Source organism: Eschrichtius robustus, chromosome 16 (genome assembly GCF_028021215.1).
Source record: "Eschrichtius robustus isolate mEscRob2 chromosome 16, mEscRob2.pri, whole genome shotgun sequence".
Classification (NCBI taxonomy): Eukaryota; Metazoa; Chordata; class Mammalia; order Artiodactyla; family Eschrichtiidae; genus Eschrichtius; species Eschrichtius robustus.
Window position 1 is genome coordinate 88478962 of NC_090839.1, and position 25059 is coordinate 88504020.

Genomic DNA, 25059 nt, shown 5'->3' on the forward strand with positions numbered 1-25059 from the left:
TAGGTAGATGGGGAAGGGAAAACAGGTTAAGCCCACTTCCTTAAAAAAACTAAAAGCATTGGGATTTCCCTGGTGGCGCAGTGGTTAAGAATCCGCCTGCCAATGCAGGGGACACGGGTTCGAGCCCTGGTCCGGGAAGATCCCACATGCTGCAGAGCAACTAAGCCCGTGCGTCACAACTGCTGAGCCTGCGCCTAGAGCCCGCGAGCCACAACTACTGAGCCCGCGCGCCTAAAGCCCGTACTCCGCAAGAGAAGCCACCGCAATGAGAAGTCCGCGCACCGCAACGAAGAGTAGCCCCCGCTCACCACAACTAGAGAAAGCCCACGCGCAGCAATGAAGACCCAATGCAGCCAAAAATAAACTAATTAATTAAAAAAACAAAAACCAAAAAACTAAAAGCATTAAAGTTAACTGGAGAATTCCACTCTAATACTGTGGTGAGGCACAGCTCCCCTATAAAAATTCCTTGTGTCATGTACCTAAACAATTTAAAAAATGAACTGTAAAGAATCTACTCAAAATATAGGCAGAGCAGAACTACAGCCATGCCTGCTCCTACTCCTCAAACAAACCCGTTTACCAGAAGTAACCAGCCCTCAAAGATGCCTCACACCCAATGGCACACGCTAGAAAGATGAGGTGTGTCTGATCCGGCGGGGCAGCCTCACACCCTCCCAACTCAACCCGCAACACTTCAGTTAAAACATCTTGGTACGCCTCTATAAAGGAAGATCATTTGTTTCAGGATAAAGGAAACTTTATCCTACGAAGATGACCTTTCCTAAGCAGTCAGGCCCTTTGCAAACAATATTCTCTAATCAAATTTCAGCTGTGCATACATACAGCTCAAGGGATAGTTTGCAGAGTTTGAAGTGCAAATAAAAGTGAACAGATGCTGTTTTTAAAAAATAAATTTATTTTCGGCTGCATTGGGTCTTTGTTGCTGCACACGGGCTTTTTCTCTAGTTGCGGCGAATGGGGGCTACTCTTTGTTGTGGTGTGCGGGCTTCTCATAGCGGTGGCTTCCCTTTGTTGTGGAGCACGGGCTCTAGGCGCACGGGCTTCAGTAGTTGCAGCACATGGGCTCAGTAGTTGTGGCTCGCAGGCTCTAGAGCACGGGCTAAGTAGTTGTGGCGCATGGGCTTAGTTGCTCCGCGGCATGTGGGATCTTCCCGGACCAGGACTCAAACCCGTGTCCCCCACATTGGCAGGCGGATTCTTAACTACTGTGCCACCAGGCAAGTCCAGAGATGCTTTTTTTTAAATGCATCCAATTCATCCAAGTTTCCATAAAATTGGAAAAAAGAGGTAACATTTTGGAAGCAAAGGAGAGCCAAGTAGAAGCAACCATCCTGTGAAATCTTATTTAGGCCTCTAACTTCAAATGGTTACATTGAACGTACAGATTATCACTTGGATGAGGTGTGTTTCAAAGCTTCCAGCACTGGCTGGTGTTTAAAGGCCATTTCCAGCTCTGAGTTCATATGGTTTAGGAGATCCATTAATTCTATTTCTTCTCCTTGGAAAGTTTAAGAAGAATTTAAAAGTTATCTATGGTAAAGTGCAAAAAGAATCTTATAGCACATTTCTTTTTTTTTTTTTTTTTGGCATGCCGAGAGGCTTGTGGGATCCTAGTTCCCCGACCAGAGAGCGGAACTGGGCCTTCAGCAGTGAAAGCACAGAGTCTTATCCACTGGACTGCCAGGGAAGTCCCCACATTTCTTAACTCTCTGTGAAATTATAGTAAATGGTCTATATGCATTTTAGAATACACATGCCAAGCTCCAAAATACGTCTTGCTTCCTAGCTATAAAATCAAGTCACGTAAAGAATGATCGATTTAAACGCAAGAGTTTCTTAATTTTTTATTCTCTATAGGCTTGCAACTTCATAATCACTTCAAGATCTCAACATTCATTCTAATGTTTAAAAAAAAAAGATTTAATGATTTCCAAATAAGAATAACCGAGTCCAAGATTTTGTGCTATACACTGTTTCTGAATTTAAAGTGATTGTGCTGTTCAATCTTTAAGAACAGAATCCATAAAGGCAAAAAAGAAGAAAATGCATATAAATGTCAGAACTTTTAAAACAGGCTTCCCTTAGTTTTCATTGCCAAAATGATACAACTTAAAATATTTCAAATGAGTGATCCCCTTTATAATTCAATCATGGAAACAATTTATTCAAAAGAATATCTTATTTCTCTACTAATTGCTTCAAAAAATGTTTATAGAAGGCCTTCTTTCACAGTCATGAAACTTCATACACGATAGGTATCATCACCTCTCCACCCCAGAACTTTCCACAGGAGAGGCCACCTTCAGACACAACTGGAACCAATATAGCACCAAAGGGAAAAATTTCAGCTTAGTCTAAGTGTATTAAAAATCAATGGTAAAAAAAAAAAGTTATTGTGAGCTTTTCGACAAAGCTTTTAGAAGAAACACACCTTATTCTGATATAACCATATGAAAACACTTCAAGTTAATTTAGTTAATGCTAAGCAGGAAATTCTGTGTTTGTTGTTTGCAACTGGTTGAAAATTTACAGGCTTGGAATTTACAAAGCAAAACAAAAAAAAACAGTTGATGAGTCACAGAAAGTTCCATCTCAAAGTAGCAGACTGAGTTTAAAACAAAAAGGGGGGGAGGCAGGGAGAAGGTGTTGACAAGAAAACAGTTCCCATTCTGAAACACTGAAATGTGTCATCTTGTTTCACCACCCACGGGTGACCCCTAGACGGAGTGTCCACTAACCAGGGCTTTAATCGTTCAGTCAAGTCGGTGTCCTCTTAGACCGGCTAGAGATCGTTTTTTCCCCAAGGGTTCTTACTTTGGGGCTCTCTGGGCGCACCCCCCGTAACCAAGGAGCACAATACAGCATTCCGTTACATCCGGGAGGAAAGTGAGAGTTGAGTTCCAACGTAACTTGATGTAATGCTTTTCATTCTCTGCTTCCAGTCTTCTAAATCAGCAAATGACTTTGTGCTAAAAGACTTGCGTATGAGGAGGGCAGCATTAATAATGAAGACAAGGGGAACCAAGACTACACACGTAAAATAAGACATTTATTATGCTGAAGAACAGGTTTTATTTTTCATTTCCCCAAAACACTAAAATAGCACACAGCATAGTAATTTAGCACACAATATAAACTGATAGATGCAATCAATAATTCCGAAAATGGTTAAGCCTTACTTTCGGACTCTTTAAAAACTTACACTCTAAAATGCCTTTTATCAAAGTGATCAACACACAACAAAAGGTGTTCTCTCAGAAAAAAATCTTAGTGTAAGAGATACCTCGACTCCTAGAAACTGGAAACCTTCTCTAAGGGAAATGCTTGATTTTTCTCTATAACTGAGCCCCGGCAGACAGGCTCAAGCTCATTATTTATTCTGAGTAATACTGCTAGGGTTCCTAGCTTGAGAAAGCGTTATCTAAAGGTAAGGTTAATATTGCAACTTTCACCGTAGGGCCTCCATTTAAATTGCATGTCAAGTGGAAGGAAAGGGATGTGAGAAAAGAAATCAGATTTTGCTCATTCTGCAAAATGCAGAAATGGTAACAGCTTACCATCAACTCAGCCTGGCTCAGAGTCAACTTTACAAATATCTATTTCCATTAGATGGTCAGAGACAGTCTAGAGAGACAGTATCTGGGACAGTAGCCCTTTAGGATGGGTGCTGAAGGTAAATTAAAAACTTTGTTAAATCTTTTGATTCTAATCTGATATTTATATAGGATATATCGATATTCTCCTTGACACGGCTTCCCAATTCTAAGTGTCTTTCAAGCACAATTTAAAACTCAAAAATTTCCTTCCGTATCAACCAGCTTTCCATGAGTTTAAATTCCACTGACTTTAAGTATGTCTGGTCATACGAACCAAAGCAGGAGCTTCATGGCTGCACCCTGTGCATCCAGACTTAATGCAAAAGAAATCATTCTAGGACAACTTTTTAAATTAATCTATTTTTATTGTTCTGCCTGTACCTTAACTATGGCATAAGAGATTTGTAGAGCCAGTAACGCCAGTGTTTCCTGCAGATCATCTGAGGTACTTTTTACACGTGAGAGCATTTTCTTGTATTCTACTCTTTGCCCTGAAAACATGGGCTTTGAACGGCCAGGGAAAACACATTTTGTCTCATCATTCACGAACATGTGGGGATGCGCGTGCAGCAGTGCAGACAGGACGGAACGCAGGCAAGAGGGTTCCGACGCAGAGTCCAGCTTCTCCAGAAAAGCACGTGGTGGTTCATCCTCAGAAATCCCCATTTCCAACCATTTCTGATGGCACGGTAGTCCTGACCCCCAAGGCTTTCCTCTGTGGCTCCGTCCTCCGTGGCTGTCAGTGGCCCTGGGCCCTCCTCCCAGCCAGTCCCTCCCCTGAGCTCCCCCGACGCCACAGGATGCCCCAGCGAAACGCTCTTCTGTGGGAGCAAAGAACAGATCCACAGCCTTGCTCTGAGCAGCTGCTGAAGCTGAATTTCTTCGTATTGGTTCTTGCAGATATGGAAGCACTTTGTTGCCATCGTGATGCAAGAGGCTGACCTCACTCAGATCATTTTTCATTTCCAGTGATAACTCCTCATTTTGTGAATTTCCATTTACATCAACCGCAGGCTTATTCACCCTGGAAGTTATATCTGATGGGCAAGCGCTCTCCTCCTGCATTCTCTTATACAACAGTTCTCTGTACAGTAGTTTGTCCGAGTCATCGCCCGCTCCCTTCTCTTCTGCGAGGCAGGTGCTGAGAGTCCCCTTTCCGTCCCTCATGCTGTGTGTCCTCTGACACCCTGAGCCCCAGGACATGCCTGTCAGTCCACGGAAGGCCTTCAATGGATCTCAATATGAACCTGGAAAAGACCAACAAATTAAAGTGTAATAATGAAGACAGGGTCTTAAGAGAGTCCACACACAGCTATTTCCCAACAAATACAAAGATCTCTTTGACAGTCTCCGGTACCAAGGATACCTACACTGTGATAGAAAACAGGATATCAATGTACCAACCTACCAATTAGAAACCACAACAAAAAGAACAGTAGTTTATTAATGCAGTGTTTCCTAAAAATACTTAAAAATAATAAAAGCATGCATTCTGAGGCTCTGCACTTTTCGTGGCAATATAGTTATTCCTGTAGGTTCGATAAAAATCTGTCCTCCTGGGGGCTTCCCTGGTGGCACAGTGGTTAAGAATCCACCTGCAAATAGGAGACACGGGGCTTCCTTGGTGGCGCAGTGGTTGAGAATCTGCCTGCCGATGCAGGGGACACGGGTTCGAGTCCTGGTCTGGGAAGATCCCACATGCCGCGGAGCAACTAGGCCCGTGAGCCACACCTACTGAGCCTGCGTGTCTGGAGCCTGTGCTCCGCAACAAGAGAGGCCGCAACAGTGAGAGGCCCGCGCACCGCGATGAAGAGTGGCCCCCACTTGCCGCAACTAGAGAAAGCCCTCACACAGAAACGAAGACCCAACACAGCCAAAAATAAATAAATAAAAAAAAAAAAAAAAAAAAAAAACTCACATTATTAAAAAAAAAAAAAAATAGGAGACACGGGTTCGATCCCTGGTCCGGGATGATCCCACATACCGTGGAGCAACTAAGCCCAAGAGCCACAACTACTTAGCCCACGGGTTGCAACTACTGAGCCCATGTGTCGCAACTACTGAAGCCCACATGCCTAGAGCCCATGCACCGCAACGAAGAGTAGCCCCACTCTCCACAACCAGAGAAAGCCCGCGAGCAGCAACGAAGACCCAACGCAGCCAAAAATAAACAAAATTTAAAAAAAAAAATCTGTCCTCCCTTTAACAGGGATAAATTGGATGACACAATTAGGCAACCAAGGTCTTACCAAAGCGTCCTATTTGAGAATGAGTCTCAGTGACTCAGGCACAACAAGCCACTTTTAAGGAATCAAGGGCAACTTTACTTATGGATCCGATGTCTACAAAGCCCTCCCAGGAAAACCAGCTTGGAGGGGTCCTGGGATCCAAGATTCCAGCCTCAGATCACTCGCCGGCTGGTCAGGAATCTCAGCAAATTTTGGAGCCTCCATAAGAGAAGAATTCACCCAGATTTTTATGTACTGCAGGTAAAAATATGGCGGAGAAAGCTTCTTGGGCTTAGTTCCCCACTCTCAGACTCCACATGAAAACTTCTGGACAGAAGTTGACCTGTGACTCCACCGGTTGTTCAAGAGCAAACTCGAGGTGGCCCATGCGGTCACTGACCCTGAGGCACCTGCACACCTACTGAGACCAGCCTTTTTTCTGTGACCAAGAATAATCTTTCTGTGACATTATGCTCCAAATGGGGAAGATGTAGGAAAAACTGTGAAAGGCTTTGAAGTGGACCCAAAAAACAACATTACTGGGTGTGCTGTCTAGTGCATCCTCTGCGTTATCTCACTTAACAGGGCTCCACAACTTTCTCTTTGATGCTTCACAGCTCTAAGTTGTAGAAAACTTAAGAGGAAGGCAAGTGATTTCCTGTCCAAAGAAATGGAAATTAATATTGTCCAGAGGAATGCAACGGATTACTGCCCTATGCATATTGACCAGTTTTACATCTATTTGTAAATTCACTTTAGCATTCCTGATTATACGTATGTGTTTTGTCTAAATTCTGCTTTACACTGATTATAACATCTTACTAGTTCCCTCCTTAATTGATGACTTTTAAAAAGTGTCTGACACATGTTCCTTTAAAAAGAAGCATACCTCGAGAGAACATCGATAAATGTTTCAACTTAAAAAATACATACTTTGCATTCAGTAATTTTTCTAAGAGGCTAGCCTAAGGAACAGCAATCTAACTAAAATGTAGTAACTCTTTTTGGAAGGAGGAGGGATGGAAATGTGGGTTCAGGTAGAAGACAGCTGCGTCTGACTCTTCTTCCACAGTAAGACAAAGACTAACTCAAAAAATGAAAAGTTAAGAAGCAACACTACGAGCGTGCAACTTACAGAGAAGTAAACACTAAGAGAACCAGCTGTAGCTGCAAGCGGTCGGCTGGATGGAGAAACGGGAGACAGGAAACTGCTGTTTCCCTTAACTAATCTCGTGGCACCAGGAGACTCATTAAGCTTTATGACTGTGTAAGTTTTTTAAAATTTAAAGAGAGTACACTGGGAAGAAAACACAGAAGGTAAGTATTATTGGAGGCTGAGGGAGAAAGCAAAGAAGGCTTAAGCCATGGGGCTGAAGAGCCACCGAGGAGCAGGGGCCAACAGTGAGAGGCCCGGGCCACCGTCCTAAGGAGCTGGGGTTCATCCAGCAGGTGATGGAGGGCCACTGAGGAATTTTCAGCCAGGAAACGCTGGCTAGATTTGCTTTCTAGATTAATTTCTCCGGCTGCAGTGTGGTGGCTAGACTGGAAAGGAATCACCTTAAACAGACCAATCAGGAGGCTATTCTAATACTGCAGGGGGAAAAAGGAAGTAAGCCTGTGAGAGTAAAGAGGAGAGAGAAACTGAAGAATCTTTTTTAAGTTGGTGACTGACTGGGTGTAGAAGAAGGTGAGATGCCCCGCAGGTTTCTTGACTTTCAGATCTGGGTAGTGAAGGTGTTACTAACCGCAAAGGGGGAGGAGAGCAGGTCTGGAAGGCAGGGAAGGTGCTCAGACTGGGCAGCAGAGTTGGGCTGCGGGGCTCTGGCGAGCAGGTGGGTCAGTAAATCCTTCACCTCAAGAGAGACGCCAGAGCTGCGGACCTGGACTCAGAAGTCGCCAGCTCTGGGGAGGCAGATAAAATGACGGCCCGGTATAACAGGTCAAGAGAGAAGACAGAGGTACAGAAGGCAGGGGTCTCCAGGATCTAAAGACCAGACGGGCGAGGGGCCCACCAAAGCCACTAAGGAGGGAGACTCAAAGCGCCTCGGGAAAACCCAGGGTCGCGGACACCAATTGCACTGAGTGCTTCAAAAAGAGGGCGGTTACATACGTTTCCTGCACAAACGAGTAAGTTAGCGTCAGGTAAGCTCTGAAGAACTCTTCACTCACTCCACTAGGCCAGTGGCTGTTAAAGTGGGGTGCCCCCAACTCAAGGAGCGTGGGAGAAAATATCAGAACATCCTCGCCTAGTTCATTTTTACCTTGTTCCCCTTGTAACTTTCTCTATGTTTTATAATATATACCATATTTTGGTAGAGCAAAATACATAGTTTATAAAAATAGTATATATATACTTATTTATACCATGGAGATATACATATCTCCACAGGGCATGCTCAAAACTTTTTATCTGTACAAGTGTGACCATTATTCCATGTAACAACTGATACAAATATATTTGAGCAGTATGAAGCCATATGCAAACATAAGGTGCAATTCTTTTTTTTAAATTGAGATATAACTGACATAAAATGTATTAATTTCAGGTGTACAACACAGTAAGTCGATATTTGTATATATTGCAAAATGATCACCACAACAAGTCAACATCCATCACCACACATAGTTACACTTGTACTTTTAAGACGTGCAATTCCGGCTACGAATCAAAACAAACACTTTCAAAGTTCACCAAGTCAAACCTAATTAACTTCTCTTGACAGTTCTCTCAAATTAACTCTCCAAAGCATGTTATTTTAAACCTTACATCTATTTTACTGATCTGTAATGTACTAAGAATGAACATTTTCCTGAAATGGAAGCATTCCTAAATATATTTTTAATACATATTAGAATAGGTTTAAAAAAAAATTCTTAAGAAAAACAGGTCACTTAATGTGGGCCAACTCTCAGGAAAATTAGTTTCTAACTACTTTTATTATGTCCTTGTATGAGGACTTAGTACCATTCAGAAAGATGAAGTGTTGCCAGAATTGTGTTAAAATGTTTTGAATAAGACACTATTAATGTAATCATACATTCAATAATGATAATCACGTATTTAATAATGATAGAATAAACTGCTTACTGAAGATCTCCTAGCTCTTTAGTAAATGCAGTAATAAACTATGTATTCAATTATCTTAACAAAAATACTTCAGTAGGTCAGTAAAACATTTTGGCTCTGAGCCCTCAACCAGCCACCTCTTTTGATATTAGACAGTTACACACATTACTTATATTTTGAGAGCCAGAAATAATTTTCAAGTAATTTCCAAACATGCAGTCATCTGTGAAATATTTTTTGTGGTTTATTCTCACTATACTTTTGAATACATACATATTGGCACACTATATCATACCAAATAAAATACGCACAATTATATGACTAACCATCCTCGGCCCCAGCTCTCTCATCATTTCCCACCCCTCAAGGCCCATGTTAAGTCTACAAAATAATAAGCAGCATAAATTATGGCAAACCATATCCACAAAATGAACATATCCACAAACACTGACACAGCCCCTCCCTGCCCCAGAATGAGGGAAGTCTATTCTGAAATTCAAGACAGTACGATTCAGGAAAAACAAAGTGCGGGACTGGGAGTAAATCCTGAACTTAACCTCTGTACCTCCGCCACAGGTGCCTCCCCCTGCCCCTCAAAGAATGACACAGGTCGAAAATGGAACCACAGAGGCCAGAGGGGGTGAGGTGTGCAGGGAGACGAGGTTCTCTGCCGTGTCCACGATCCTCGGGGCGGACAGTAGCAGTCTCTCCCACCAGAGTCCCCACCTGTGGAGGCAGCTGACCTGCCGCGTGACAATAGGCCTGACCCAGTTCGGCAGCTGTGCCCTCTTGGACGGCCGACACCTTCCCTTCCCTAACCTGAGCTATTAATGGCCTCAGGGACGTGATGGGCTGGATACCACTGCTCTGGAAACTAAAAATATCCCAGCCTCTGTGCTCCCGAAAGCCAGCTGGCAAGGCTATTCCCAAAGCGGGCCGGCGTGGGGCTGGGGGCGCGGACACAGCTAATCGAGCAGGGGCTGCCCGGCCAGGTTAGACAACAATGGGCTTGAAGGGGGTCCTGCCTGGTGACAGCTCACAAACGCGCTCCAAGGCCACCTGGCTTCACGGCCTTTTTTTAAAATTGAAGTATAGTTGATTTACAGTATTATATTAATTTCAGGTGTACAGCATATTGATTCCGTATTTTTACAGATGATACTCCACTAAAAGTTCTTACAAGATGATGGCTATACAATATATCCTTGTTGCTTATCTTCTGATACATCATTTGTATTTGTTAATCCCATACCCCTAATTTGCACCCCCCCCCCCCCGGTAACCACCAGTTTGTTTTCTGTATCTGTGAGTCTGTCTCTGCTTTGCATGTACGTTCATTTGTGTTATGTTTAGGTCCCACATATGAGTGATACCACACACTCACAGCTCTCAGAGGTGAGCGTTAGCAGACCTGACCATCGCTGAGCTCAGCACTGGAACATCAGTCTGAGGAGGCAGCTGATACACACAAGCTGAGCAACAAACTGCTCAAGTTGCTACACAGTTTAGAGGATGAGAAATAGGAAGGGCTGGGTCATCTCTGCGTTACACTGAATCATAAGCACAGGAAGCAGACCACAGGCACCGACTTCCTGCTGCAAACCACTGAGCGCATCCAAATCACACCTGTGCTCTAAGCTGGCTGTGCGGCTCCTGCGGGCCAGTACCCTGTCCCCTGCTTCGGTCACCCAGAGGCTCAAAGGTGCGCTCACACGTCCGAGGGCCGAGAGGCGAGAAGGATGGCTGAGCTAGGCTGTGTCCTCTTTCCTCAGGATGTGTGAGGACTCTTCATGTGAAAGCACCCAGCCTGTTCTCTGACCAGCAGCCTGTGGCATCCAAGAAACAGTTGCTATTAGTACCATTATCAGCAAGAGCATTAGAGGGAACCAGTGACAAAACGCCGCTGAGGGGGTCTGTAAAGCAGAGGACAGAGAAGTGACCACTGGATGGCAACACAGAAGTGGCCTAAGCACGGACCAGCACATTGCAGTGGGGGGACAAAGGCTGAGGCCGAGGCCCAGGCTGGAGTGGCCACAGGGGACGGGGAGCAACCAGAGGGACCCCGCATGGCCAGAGAGAACACACAGTGCAGCACCCCCGTGGAGGGCAAGTTGGCAATGACTTTAAAAATTATTTACAGATGAGTATAACCTTTCCTTTGGGATTCTACAGCTATGATTTTTTGCTACAGATTCAATCAGCGAGCGTTCACGGAGCCCCTAAGCCAGGCGTTGTTCTAGGCGCTGGTATCAGGACAGTGCACCAAGCAGACAAAAAGGGCTCTGTCTTCTCGAAACTTGCTTTCTCGTGAATGTACGTACAAGGACAAGAATGTCACACACACGAGGTTTCTCTCGGCAGTGCTGTTCAGAGAACGGTCAGTTTGGATCAACGTCACACACCGTATACCAGGATAGACTCCAACACTCTACGTTTAAAAGTAAAACATGATATAATAGTACCAGAATAAATAACAGGTGAATTCCTTATATCTTTAGCATTTGGAAGGCCTTTCTAACTATGACAAAACCCAAAAGTCAGAAAAGATTGTTAAATTTGACTACATAAACTTCAGTATGGCAAAACACACTATAAGCAAAGTCAAAAATATACTAACTGGAAAAAAATTTCAACTCTTATCACAGACAACTGATAAGGTGTCTGATAAGTTGGTGGGTTTCCTGGTGGCTCCAAGAAACCCACCAACAACCCACCAGAAAAATGGGTAAAGAACATGTATAGTTCACACACAAAGAGACGCTAATGAGCTTTTCTCTCACACCACCTCTTGCCTTTAAGGCAGGCAAGCCTGTTGGCTCGAACACCAAGATACACCCACAGTGCAGCCTCCTCCCATCACCTCCCCTGCTGCGCCCTGAGAAACCACCAGCATCCTCTCCTGTTAGTCTAAGGGTCTCCCTGCTTCCACCCTCCACTCTTACCGTGAAGTAAGAGTGATCTCTTTGAAATGGCTGAATGCAGAGTTACTATATGACCCAGCAATTCCACCCCTAGGTACATAAACAAGAGAAATGAAAACACATGCCCACACAACACCTATACAAGCACACCTCGCTTTATTACATTTTGCAGTGTTTTTTACAAACTGAAGGTTTATGGCAACCCTGCATTGAGCAAGTCTATTGGCGCCATTTTTCCAACAGCATTTGCTCACTTCGTATCTGCACATTTTGGTAATTGCGGCAATACTTCAAACTTTTTCATTACTGTTATATTTGTAATGGTTGTCTGATGTTACTATGGCAAAAATGATGACGACTCACTGGAGGCTCAGATGATGGTTAGCACTTTTTGCCAATCAAGTATGTTTTAATTAAGGTATGTCCATTTCTTAGACATAATGCTATTGCACATTTAATAGACTACCGTATAGTGTAAACATAACTTTTATATGCACTGGGAAACCAAAAAGTTCACGTGACTCGCTTTAGCACGATAACCGCTTTATTGCAGTGGTCTGGAACCGAACCCAAAATACCTAAGGTGTGCCTGTAGAATGTGCATGGCATTACACATAACGGCCAAAAAGTGAAAAACATCCAAAAGTTGAAAAAACAACTGACGGACATAAAAGACAAGACTAAGGAAATTACAGATTGGATGAGACTAAGGCATGGCAACTAAACGCACTGTGGGGTCCAGGGACAAAACAAAATTCACTGGTGGAAAAAACTGGTGAAATCCAAATAGTATTACACCAACATTAACTTCTTAGTTCTGATGCCTGTACTCTGGCCAAGTAAGATGTCAACATTAGAGGAAGCTGGGGGAAGGGTCTATGGGGTCTCTGCACTGATTTGCAACCTCTGTAAGTCAAATTACTTCAAAGTAAAAACTACGCAACAAACCAAAAAAGTGATCTGTTCTGTCTGAGATTTATTTAAAATACTCCAGTGTGGGGTGATAAGATGGACACAGTGCAGGACTGGGGAGAAGAGATAAAACAGGATTAGCAAAGAGTTGATCCTTACTGAAAAGAAGTGATGGATGCATGGGGTTCATTATACTACAGGTGGCCCTCCATATCTGCAAGTTCCGCATCTGAGGATTCAACCAAGAGGAAATAGAAAAAAACAGAATTTTTTTTGGAGGGGGAATAAATTTCCAGAAAGTTCCAAAAAGCAAAACTTGAATTTGCTGTGTGCTAGCAACTATTTACATAGCACTTACGTTGTGTTTACAACTACTTACATAGCATTTACATTGTATTAGGTATTAAAAGTAATCTAGAGATGATTTAAAGTATAAGGGAGGATATACACAGGTTACATGCAAATACTACACGGTTTTATACAAGGGATGTGAGCATCCGTGCATTTTGGTATCCCCAGGGGTCCTGAAACCAACCCCTTGCAGGTACCAAGGGACATCTGTCCTCCACTTCTGTGTATATTTGAATATTCCCATAATAAAGGTTTTTTAAAAATATGATCTTTAGAGAATTCCCTGGCGGTCCAGTGGTTAGGACTCGGTGCTTTCACTGCTGGGGCTTGGGTTCAATCCCTGGTTGGCAAACTAAGATTCCACAAGCCATGCTGTGCAGGGAAAAAAAAAAAAAAAAGATCCTTAAAAGAAAAAATAAACCTTTTTTTTTTTAAAAGAAGAAAAAAATGATCCTTTATAAAAGCAAATCAGAGTAGGTCACATCTCAGTGAAATGTTTCCCATTTCACTCAGAGTAAGCTAAAATCCTTAAAAGTGTACAAGCCACTGGACCCTGGCCACACCCCCAAGTTTGTTACTGTGATCATACAACAACAAAATTAAGAATAGGCTCTTAGAAACTTCTATGGCAACTTAACACTGCCACAACAACCAACAGCATAATCACTTTTCTAGTATTTTTAAAACTGCAGTAAAATATACATAAAATCTACCATCCATCACCACCACACATCTCCAGAACTTTTTCATCATTCCAAACTAGAACTGTTTCCATTAAACAATTCCCATTCCCCCTCCTCCAGCTCCTGGCAACCACCTTCTACATTCTGTCTCTATGAATAGTGTCCCTAAGGTTCATCAAGCTGTAGCAGGTATCAGAACTTTATTCCTGGGACTTCCCTGGTGGCCCAGTGGTTAAGACTCCTCGCTTCCACTGCAGGGGGCACAGGTTCGACCACTGGTCAGGGAACTAAGATCCTGCAAGCCACACGGCACAGCCAAAAAAGAACTTTATTCCTTTTCAAAGATGTATAATTTTGCATTGAAAGTATAAAACATTCTGTTTATCCACTCATCTGTTGATGGACACTTGGATTGTATCTATTTTTTTTTTTTTTTTTTTTTTGGCTGTGTTGGGTCTTCGCTGCTGCACATGGGCACCTCTCTAGTTGTGGCGAGCGGGGGCTACTCTTCACCGCGGTGTGCGGGCCTCTCGCCGCCGTGGCTTCTCCTGTTGGGGAGCATGGGCTCTAGGCTCGCGGGCTCTAGAGTACAGGCTCGGTAGTTGTGGCGCACGGACTTAGTTGCTCTGCGGCATGCGGGCTCTTCCCGGACCAGGGCTCGAACCCGTGTCCCCTGCACTGGCAGGCGGATTCTCAACCACTGCGCCACCAGGGAAGCCCCTGTATCTACTTTTTGACTGTTGTCCATAGTGCTGCTATGAACACTGGAGCACAAGCGCCTGAGCCCCTGTTTTCAAATCTTTGGGGTATACACCTACCAGTGAACTTGCTGAATCATACAGTGATTCTATGTTTAACTTTCTGAGGACTTGCCAAACTGTTTTCCATAGCAACTGCACCGTTTTACATTCCCACCAACAGTGCACAAGGGTTTTAATCTCCACATCCTCGCAGTTCTTTCCCTCCCCCTCACCCCATAATAGCCAACCTAACGGGTGTGAAGTAGCATCTCGTTGTGGCTTTGATTTGCAGTTCCCTAATTCTTCTCTCCTAGCACTGGGTTTTATTACCGCCCTGGCAGAGGAGAGGCATCCTAGGGGCAGTGCCAGGCCAGGCGAGGGCTGGGCAGGGGGAGTGTTTCTCAGCCTGTGTGGCTGGGCTCAGATTTGGAACTGGAGCAGTTAGTGAGGGCTCTTGGAGACTAGGCCTGGCGTGGGGGTCCCCGGGTCTGGGTGGGGAGATTCTTGTCAGTGAGAAACGAGTGGTCACTCACCCTTCAGGTCCATGAGTGTCCCTGCAGCGGGATGGGGAGAGATGGGAGGAGCCGAGTCTCAGGGAGAGAAGTTGACCCGGGTGGGTCTGTGAGAGCCCAGAGGCAGGGGGACACTGTGTCCACATCCTGCAGGGCTGGTATGGGGAGAGGAGCCTGGCCACCAGGGCCCCTCCTCTGGACATCCCATGGGGCCACAAGGCTGAAGTGGGGAAGCTGGGGCTCAGAGGTCATCATAATGATGTGTCAGGGCCTCACCATAGTTGGTGGACTGGCTGTCCACAAACATGTTCCAATTGCCCATCTTTTCCTGGGTTTACTTGCCATTGATATATCTTCTTTGGAGAAACGTCTATTCAAGTCCTTTGCCAATTTTTGGATTGGGTTTTTTGTGTTTTTGAGTTGTAAGTGTTCTTTACATATTTTGGACATTAATCCTTATCAGATATATGGTTTGCAAATACAGGTGACCCTTGAACAACTTGGGGGCTAGGGACATTGACCCTCCGCACAGTCGAAAATCTGAGTACAACTTTACAGCAACCCTTCCTATACGTGGTTCCTCCGTCTTTGCAGTTCCACATCTGAAGATTCAACCAACCTCAGATCATGTAGTGTTAGTATATACTACTGAAAAAATTCTGCGTATTAGTGGACCTGCATGGTTCAAACCTGTGTTCTTCAAGGGTCAACTATACTTTCTCCCATTCTGTGAGTTGCCTCTTTCACTCTCTTGATAGTATCCTTTGATGCACCAATGTCTAATATTCACAAAGTGCAGTTTATCTTTTTCTTTTGTTGCCTGTGCTTTTGGCAAGAAATCATTGCCAAAATCAGTATCATGAAGATTTTCCCCTACATTCTAAGAGTTTTATAGTTTTAGTTCTTATGTTTAAAAGCAATTCATTTCTATTGGATCTTACAAACCTATCAGGAGGTGCTACGGTCTGAATGTTTGTAACCCCCCAAAATTCATATGCTGAACCCCTAACCTCCAAAGATGATGGTATTAGGAAGTGAGTGAGATTAATTTTTTTTTAATTTATTTTTGGCTGCGTTGGCTCTTTGTCACTGCACGCGAGCTTTCTCTAGTTGCGGCGAGTGGGGGCTACTCTTCGTTGCAGTGTGCGGGCTTCTCATTGCGGTGGCTTCTCTTGTTGCAGAGCACGGGCTATAGGCACGCAGGCTTCAGTAGTTGTGGCACACGGGCTCAGTAGTTGCGGCGCACGGGCTTAGTTGCTCCACGGCCATGTGCGATCGTCCCGGACCAGGGCTCAAACCCGTGTCCCCTGCATTGGCAGGCGGATTCTTAATCACTGTGCCACCAGGGAAGCCCCAATTAATGTTCTTATAAAGAGATGCCACAGAGATCCCTAGCCCCTTCTACCATGTGAGGACATAGCAAGAAGGTACTGGCTACGAACCAGGAGGGCCCTCAAGAGAGCTTGACCATACTGGTGCCTTGATCTCGGACTTCTCGGCCTCCAGAACTGCGAGAAATTAATGTTTGTTGTTTACAAGCCATCCAGCCTGTGGAGGTGAAGAAACACTGGCCCTTCTGCACAGATCATGTGAGGAGGAATGCCCAGGCTCTCTCCTGAGTTAGGGCTGCCTCCTGGTCCTGGAATGCTTCTCCCTGCTCTAGGTATTGACAAGTGTATTTATGAAAAATTTTTTAAATGTGGTACTACTTAGATGGTTTTTAAACTTGCTTTTCTTCACTGTATATTTATTTGGTGGATACCTTTTAGCATTAGTACATATAGACCTAATTCATATACTTTAACATCTGCTTGAACCATTATGTGAGAATTTATTTCTAAGACTTTTTAAAAACTTGAGTCAAGGATACAGGTGTTCACTGTACTATTCTTTCAAATTTTATGCAGGTTAAAAAATTTTCAAAATCTACTTTAACCTATCTTTATAGGTGGAACTTTTTTCAGAAGTTTATGAAAAACCATGATTATGAATTCCCTTGAAAGATAGGAAAGATTCCATGGTATTTTTATGTGTCCTACGTTTGGAATTTTCCATCTCAAAGTATATAGCTGTTCAATATCCCAGAAGCCAGAACAAACTCCTACGTTTAACTGAGCTCACGCTTTTGACTTTGCCTCTTAAGCTTTTATGATGTTCCTTAATGGTCTATAATTTCCTCCAACTTTCTTCCAGGAGCTTGATGTAGATCAAGCAACAAAATAAAACTCATTTCAAGCTGCAGTCGACCCTTGGAACAGGGCCTCGGAATCTTTACTACTTTTTGAAACTGTCTGGCCATAAGATGATTTCTATCAGTCAAGGCCAACGTCCTGGCAGTCCAAGGCACACGAGCCTCTCAGTCCCAGCCTCCGGCCACCTCCCGCTGCCCTGGGACACGCAGAGCTCTCGCACGGGCCGCAAGGCTTCTCTGCATGAAACCAAGCACTCTGCTAAGCCAGGCATCTCCGTGGCTAAAGCCCTCATCCCCTTCAAGTTCTGCTCACCACTGAGGCCCACTCTGAATGCTCTATTTAGAACAGCACCCAGCTTCCCCAGCCCTGCGTGCATTCCTCAACCCTTTTTACCTGGTTGGAAGGAATGAATATAGATTTTCACGTGATAGGTGAACACTGAAACCTATGGAGCTATGGATCTAGAAAGTCCTTCGGAGAGAGGAGACTGAAGAAGAGCAGTTAGAAACAAAACAGGGAGACGGGCCGCAGAGGACGGGCCAAGAGAGGTTCTCAGCCTGGCTGGCTCGGCACCGGGCTGTGGGGCTGACTGCTCAGAAAGCCAAGGCCACAGCTTGGTCTGACAACTATCCCTCACCTTCATGATGTCATCTTCTCCAGCTGTTCTCTTTCAGGCCTCCTCTTTTAATGGTTACGCGAATCTAGGTGACCTGGGGCTTAGATACTTGATTCTTTCCACAGGCAACGTAACTGAAACGTTGTAGGCATAACTTGTTCAATTATAGCAGGTTCTCAGTGCACTTTTTTTCATCTTCCTTTTACTACATTTAGTATTTGGTATGGATTCTCACTTTTTTCACTGCCTTGTATTTCAGATTATATATAAATAAGTAGGATGCTAATGACTCTAGGAGATTAAGCCTTGCTCGCAAACAGTCTTTTTAAATCATAGCCCTTCTCAGTTTACAAAGCCCCTTTGCATCTGTTTTCTCATTTAATCACTCTCAAATTGAAGAAGAGGTATCAATCTCCTTAAAATGCCTGGCTACCCTACTGACAGATGGTTTGGGGGTCCTGAGTAAACATGTGGGACAGAGAGTCCTTTATTCCTTATTACTCACAAAACAGCCTCCAGCACCCCTGCAAGGAAGAGGATGGACAGAGTGTCCTGAGTAAGCATGTGGCGGTGAGTTGGCCTGTCCCCTTACTCCTGTGCCCTATTTCCTGTTGCACTTCTCTTTACCAGAGGCCAGAATCATTAAACCTTCAAGTCAGGTAAGTTAATGATCTTCCACCAATGAACAGAAACTCTAAACCTGCAGGGGAGTTTAAAGCAGCAGATGGAAATATTACAGTAAAGAGACACCCCGACTCCCACCCTGCCCCCCTCAGCATGCGACAGGCTGCTGCTGCACTTGATCCAAGCCCAAGATCACACCTAAAATCCTCACGTAGTTCTCAGACAGCCCTCCCCCAAGGTACCCGGCGACCACCTTGTCTGGGCCTCCCCACCTCCCACTCACCCCTGAACTGACCAACAAAGCCCACACTCTCCAGCCAGAGCGTCCAGATTCCCCAGTTCCCTAAAGCTGTGCTGTACCTGGACGATGACTTGACATCAGGCCCACCAAGTCATCCATTAGCCTGGTGTACCCAGCTCTCCCTACTGCCCACGCCACTCCTCACAGAGCCAACTTCCCGCCTCCAAAATGCACTTACCCTCAATCATCACAGTACAAACTCCTTGTTATGAAATCTGTATGTGAACAACCTTTCCAGAGATTATCCTACTGCCTTACAAGCAACTGAGAGATTTCGAAACCCTCATCATCATAATAGAAATGGACTCCTCCGCTCCTTATTGATATGAAACAAACAAGCCTTCAGCACTCTTGCAGTGAAGAGAGCAGCTGCAAGATCATACCGATTTGGTGACCCCAAAAGAGCCTCCTTGGTGACCCCAAAAGACCCCTCTGAAAGGAGAACCCGGGTGTGAGAATGTATCCGCATTCAAAGAGCCAGGGAAGAGCACCGAGGTGGAAAGAACAGCAAGTGCAAGTGCCCAGGGGCCGGAAGGGGCTTGGTGCATGCAAAGAGTAGACAGGAAAATAAGGGAAACAATAGCAAGCAAGGAACAGGCCAGGGGAGAGGTTAGAAAGGTGGACAGAAATCGGATCTGCAGGACAGAAACACGTGAACTGCATTCCACATGCAATGGGAAGCAGTTTTTGTTTTCCGTTTTTTTGTGAGGAATGACACGATCTGATTTATATTTTTAAAAGACTTCTCTAAGGGCCCTGTGGAGAACAGATGGAGGCACCTGCAATAGTCCGGGTGAGTGATTATAGTAGCTTGGACTAGGGGAGTGGTCATAAATAGCTAAGTGAGCATATGAGAAAGCTGATTTTTTTTTTTTAATGGTACAAAACTGGGTATTTTCAACATTACGTAGGTTTTCTCTTACAGTCATTCTTGTGATTTTTACAGACGACTGCAAGTTATAAATGTAACACTAGAAGAAGAGTTTCCAAAGTGGAGCTTGGGGTCAAATATTTTGTTTTGCCCACAGTTTATTTTTTCTTAAGTTGATATTTAAAAATCAGGATTTCCAATTTCTCTTGTAAATTGCTGTATCTGACAAACAACAGTTGGCTAGTGACAACTGGCTAGAGCACAGGCTTTCTGGTTTATCCCAGTCCCCACTCCCAGCACCCTTCTTTACACATTGATACCACCTGCTGCAAAGGTATCCGAGTTTTCTACTCCTTTCGTCAGGCACCACTTAAGGATGCCGCAAGTCCCTGCTCACATAAAAGTATCTCAGTTTGGACCCTGAAATAGAGAGGCAGGTTCATCCCAACTCACCTGAACACAATTTTGATCAACAGTGGGTTTTAAGTTTTATGTGGCCTGCCAGCACCAGGGAGAGGCACCCAAAACCTGACAGTTCAAGCTTAGAGACAATTATATTCTGATACAACTAAACCAAAGGGACAAAGGAAAACACCTGCCCCACCCATGTCGATACCGCGCAGTCCTACGGCTCAGGCTTCCTCAGTTTGCACACCAGGGAGTAACCCAAGTACTGCCAGACTGGAAGCTCTCGATGGCCAGGGACCCATCCCTCCATCGCAGAGCCCGTGCCCGGCACACAGCAGACACTCCACCACGTGAAAACGGAATCCAAGACACGCTCAGCACTCGGCCATCTATGACACACTCGGAAAGGAATAATTCTCAATTTGATGACTTTCCATTCCACTAGAAAAAGGCATCTGGAATTTGAGGGATGTAGAAATGTCAATCATTTATAGCAAAGATGATCTCCAAGGTGCTGGGTGTGTGCGTGTGGTGTGTGTGTGTGTGTGTGTACGTACTATTTCACACCTGAACTGTTTCGAGCCTCTGAACCTTTGCCTCTCTACCTCCTTCCACCTCGTCTTCTCTCGTCACCCCCCACTCCTTTCACCACCACCCACCCCCGCCAGGATAAATGAGATACCTCCAGCAGAACACTGGTTAACACTAATTCATCTCTCTTAAGTTTTAATTCTTTTCAAAGCTTCGTAAAGTTTGGGAACTAGAAAAGTCAACCATAAACGCACCCCCGACCCCCGCGCCCCAGAATTTGCAATTCTCTGGGCAAAATTTCCTCTTCAGGGCCTTTGGCGCCGGTGGCAGCATCCACCTGCCTGGCCGCGGACCCCACGCCCCAGCCGCAGGCCCTTACCCGAGGCAGGCCGCTCCACGTCCCCACCCCGCCTCGTTTGCGGAACAGGGATAACAATAACCTCAGCGGGTTTTTCCCCCGTGGGGTTGCGGGAGAAATGCACGGCGTTTGGCATACAATCAGCATCCAGCTTGGCAGCTCCCGATGGCATCTTCATCGTCCTGGGCGAGGTGGGCCGGGCCGCGCTGGGCGGACCGGCGCTCGGGGAGGGTTGGGGGACAGGGGCCGGGCGGGCGCGGCTCACCCACCTGCAGGCGGACGTTGAGCATCATGGAAGCCACGATGTAGAGGTAGGGGAAGTTGATGCGCAAGCGCCAGGCCAGGTCGAAAAAGATGAGCAGCGTGCGGGTCAGCCCCTTGCAGAAGACCCCATAGGAGCGGGCGGCGGCCGAGCGCGACAGCCGGACAGCCAGGCCCGACAGAGCCGCCGCCATATAGACCGGCGCCCGCCGCCCGCCCGCCGCGCACCGACCGGCCGCGGACCCGGCCCTCCCGGCGCTCCGAAGCCCGCCCGCCCGCCCGCCCGCCCTCTCGGCGCCGCGACGCCTCCGGGCCTCCGCCCCGGCCGCTGGCCCGCTCTGAAGGAGCGAAGGAGGCGGCGGTGAGGCGGACGGGCGGGCCGCGGGGAAGGGAGTCCGCGGGGAGGGGAGTCAGCGCGTCACGCTCGGGGAAGCTCCTCAGCGAGCCGGGGCGAGGTCCCAGCCCGGCCGCGTAACCTGACGTCACAATGCGCGCGCCGCGCCTGCGTGCCCCGGCCCCGCCCCCGCTTACCTTACCCAGGTGAGAAGCGCATGCGTGGACTAGGTGGTGCGAAGAGGCCGGCTGATGCGCTGTGTTCGTCCGCCCCCTAGTGGAGGAGCTGAGGAGCTGAACAGTGGGTTTAGGGTGGCACAACGACGTGAATGTACTTGATGCTGCTGAACTTTAAAATTATTAGAATATAATTTGTGTTATGTGTCTTACCACAATTAAAAAAAGAAAAAAAGGAAAAGCTTGGGGCCAAAAGGCAGAACTTACTCCTCGTGTAGATTACAGTGTCAACTTACATATAGTTTAATCTTTTAATAATTATGATGTTAATTATAAAGTCTCTGATGTAAAAAGTAAAAATATTGGAACTTTCAAAACTTCTAGTGTTCTGTGGTTTTAAGGGGATTTTTTTTACAGTGAGTTTTTACATTCCTGCTTAAGCATATAGATTTCTATTAAAGATTTGTGGGCCGTGTTTGTGTTTCTCGTTTCAGACACAGTATTTCATGTCATTACTTAAGCCCACCCAAGAGAAAGTCTGGGAATTTAGTTCAGGTGGGAAAAAAGTTTCATTGGGTAAATGAAAAACAAGTCAAGTCTTTTAAGAAAGACACAATAGAAAGCAACAGTGTAAGATGGATTTAAATGTATTTAAATTGAAAAATCCTTTGGCCCCAAATGGATTTGTGATAATAATTGTTTTTAAAAATCATTTAAGGGACTTCCCTGGTGGCGCAGTGGTTAAGAATCCTCCTGCCAGTGCAGGGGACACGGGTTCGAGCCCTGGTCCGGAAAGATCCCACGTGCTGCAGAGTAACTAAGCCAGTGCGCCACAACTACTTGAGCCTAAGCTCTAGAGCCCACGAGCCACAACCACTGAGCCCACATGCCACAACTACTGAAGCCCGCGCGCCTAGAGCCTGTGCTCCGCAACAAGAGACGCCACCGCAATAAGAAGCCCGCGAACCGCAACGAAGAGTAGCCCCCGCTCGCTGCAACTAGAGAAGAGTCCGTGCGCAGCAACAAAGACCCAAGGCAGCCAAAAATAAAAATAAATAAATAAGTTTTTAAAAAATTATTTTAAAAAAAATCATTTAAGGAGCTTCCCTCGTGGCACAGTGGTTGAGAATCCGCCTGCCAATGAAGAGGACGCGGGTTCGAGCCCTGGTCTGGGAAGATCCCACATGCCGCGGAGCAACTAAGCCCGTGTGCCACAACTACTGAGCCTGCATGCCTAGAGCCCGTGAGCCACAACTACTGAAGCCCGCGCACCTAGAGACCGTGCTCTGCAACAAGAGAAGTCACCGCAATGAGAAGCACGCTCACGGCAACGAAGAGTAGCCCCCGCTCGCCACAACTAGAGAAAGCCCGAGTGCAGCAACAAAGACCAAACGCAGCCAAAAAATAAATAAATAAAAAGTAAAATAAAAAATTTTAAAATCATTTAAGAGAATTCCCTTGCGGTCCAGTGGTTAGGACTCCATGCTTCCACTGCAACGGGAGCGGTTTAGATCCCTGGTAGGGGAACTAAGATCCCGCAAGTCTCCCGGTGCTGCCAAAAAAAAAAAAATTCATTTAAAAATTCTCTACCACAAAATGAATTCATATTCAGAATCTTTTTTAAACATGCTTTTTTCCCCCTCTGTAATGCAAAGGGAAAGATTATAAACTACATAGGGCATTTCTAGTATTGTCATTATAACTATTATTTAGATTATCATTTTTCTTTATATGTCTACTGTTTAAAAAGAATTGTACTTTTTGATGTTCAGTGTTTTGGGCCAAGAAATAGATATTTGAGGGGTTTTAGCTTTTGGCTAGTTTTTTTATATATATAAATTTATTTATTTTATTTATTTATTTTTGGCTGCGTTGGGTCTTCGTTACTGTGCGTGGGCTTTCTCTAGTTGTGGCGAGCGGGGGCTACTCTTCGTTGCAGTGTGCGTGCTTCTCATTGCGGTGGCTTTTCTTGTTGTGGAGCACAGGCTCTAGGTGCGCAGGCTTCAGTAGTTGTGGCACGTGGGCTCAGTAGCTGTGGCTTGCGGGCTTCAGTAGTTGTGGCGCACAGGCTCAGTAGTGTGGCTCATGGGCTCTAGAGCGCAGGCTCAGTAGTCACGGGCTTAGTTGCTCTGCGGCATGTGGGATCTTCCGGGACCAGGGCTTGAACCTGTGTCCCCTGCATTGGCAGGCGAATTCTTAACCACTGCGCCACCAGGGAAGCCCGCTTTTGGCTAGTTTTGTTATTATGAAAATAATATTTTTTCAAAGGATTTGAGCAAACCTTTAATTTCCCTTATTTTTGCAGCATTGCATTTTGCATTGCATTTTTGCAGCATTACATTTATCGCTGACTTTAAAAAGCTCACTTCGCTTTTTTTGTGAGCCATGTTTTCCTTTCGGTGCATAGTGGATGCTATCTTTGAGGACGACAGAACACATGCTGCTGAATTATCATTGTTTTTCAAACCATCCCCTCCCAAAAGCAAAATGAACTATCCTTTATACAGTTTTTAGGAGACTAAATGTTAAAGGCTAGGGTCTTCCATGGAAAATTTGCCAAAGGACACAAAACCAGTCTGACAATGTGCAAACAGGTTTGGAGATCAGCTAAATTTATTCTTGGGCCTATAAAGATTTTCATGGGTGGAGAATTGGCAGTCCTGTTTATTAGAACTATGTTGAAGAACCAGATGGGCTTCGGAGATGTGAGAGATATATATATATCTCCTCCCTGGTTACTCATTCTTTGTCTCCAAATGCCATTGAGGCAATGAGGCATTTTTAACAAGCTCTTCTTTTGCCATAAACAATGGCAAACAAAATTACCATAAAGCTTAACTGAGCAAGGTAAGAAGCGTGTTGTAATTAGATGTAATGAGAAGTCAAAGAGAAGACATGGGAACACTAACAAGATTTGAAGTTTACTATATATCAAGGTTAACTAGTTCCTTGCTACAAAGCAGGCGGGTAAATCAGTTTAGCCTCATGACTTAACATCTAACTCAGCCCCAATCTTCTGACATCTCTGGGAAAGACAGTCTGCTAATTATAATTTGAGAAACAAACAGAACTAATTATGTCAGTGTGAAAAGTATTTTCATAGACGTACAATGGATTATGAGAGGAAAGAGGAGAAAAGAGGCAGAGGCAAAGAGGAAAATAATTTTATTAACAATCCGGATTGTTGATCAACAAGATCCAGGTGATTTGCCTGTAATCTTCCCTCCTGCCATCAGAGCAGCATCTCAGGTGAGGAAAATAGTAAAACCTTTTTTTCTTTTCAGCAGGACCCGGTGAGAAAAGCACAGAGAAGCCGGGTTCCAGGTTCAGCAACTGCTCGATGCCCTGTGAGC

The 25059-nt window shown here is 45.2% G+C and overlaps 1 protein-coding gene across 1 annotated transcript; it reads right to left on the bottom strand.

Moving 5' to 3' along the window:
* Positions 1–3060: 3060 nt before the first annotated feature.
* SMIM10L3 (small integral membrane protein 10 like 3) lies at positions 3061–21441 on the bottom strand. The gene is made up of 2 exons (XM_068524641.1): positions 21205–21441; positions 3061–4867 (listed from the first exon to the last, which is right to left on the bottom strand). The coding sequence occupies exons 1-2, from the start codon at positions 21388–21390 to the stop codon at positions 4847–4849; spliced, it is 207 nt and encodes a 68-aa protein (XP_068380742.1). The 5' UTR covers positions 21391–21441; the 3' UTR covers positions 3061–4846.
* Between the last annotated feature and the right edge of the window lie 3618 nt (positions 21442–25059).

Coding starts and splice junctions, on each gene's coding strand:
- SMIM10L3 (XM_068524641.1), bottom strand. CDS start 21,390: ATGGCGGCGGCTCTGTCGGGCCTGGCTGTCCGGCTGTCGCGCTCGGCC. Junction 4,868..21,204: donor TGCTCAACGTCCGCCTGCAG/GTGGGTGAGCCG, acceptor GGTCTTTTCCAG/GTTCATATTGAGATCCATTG.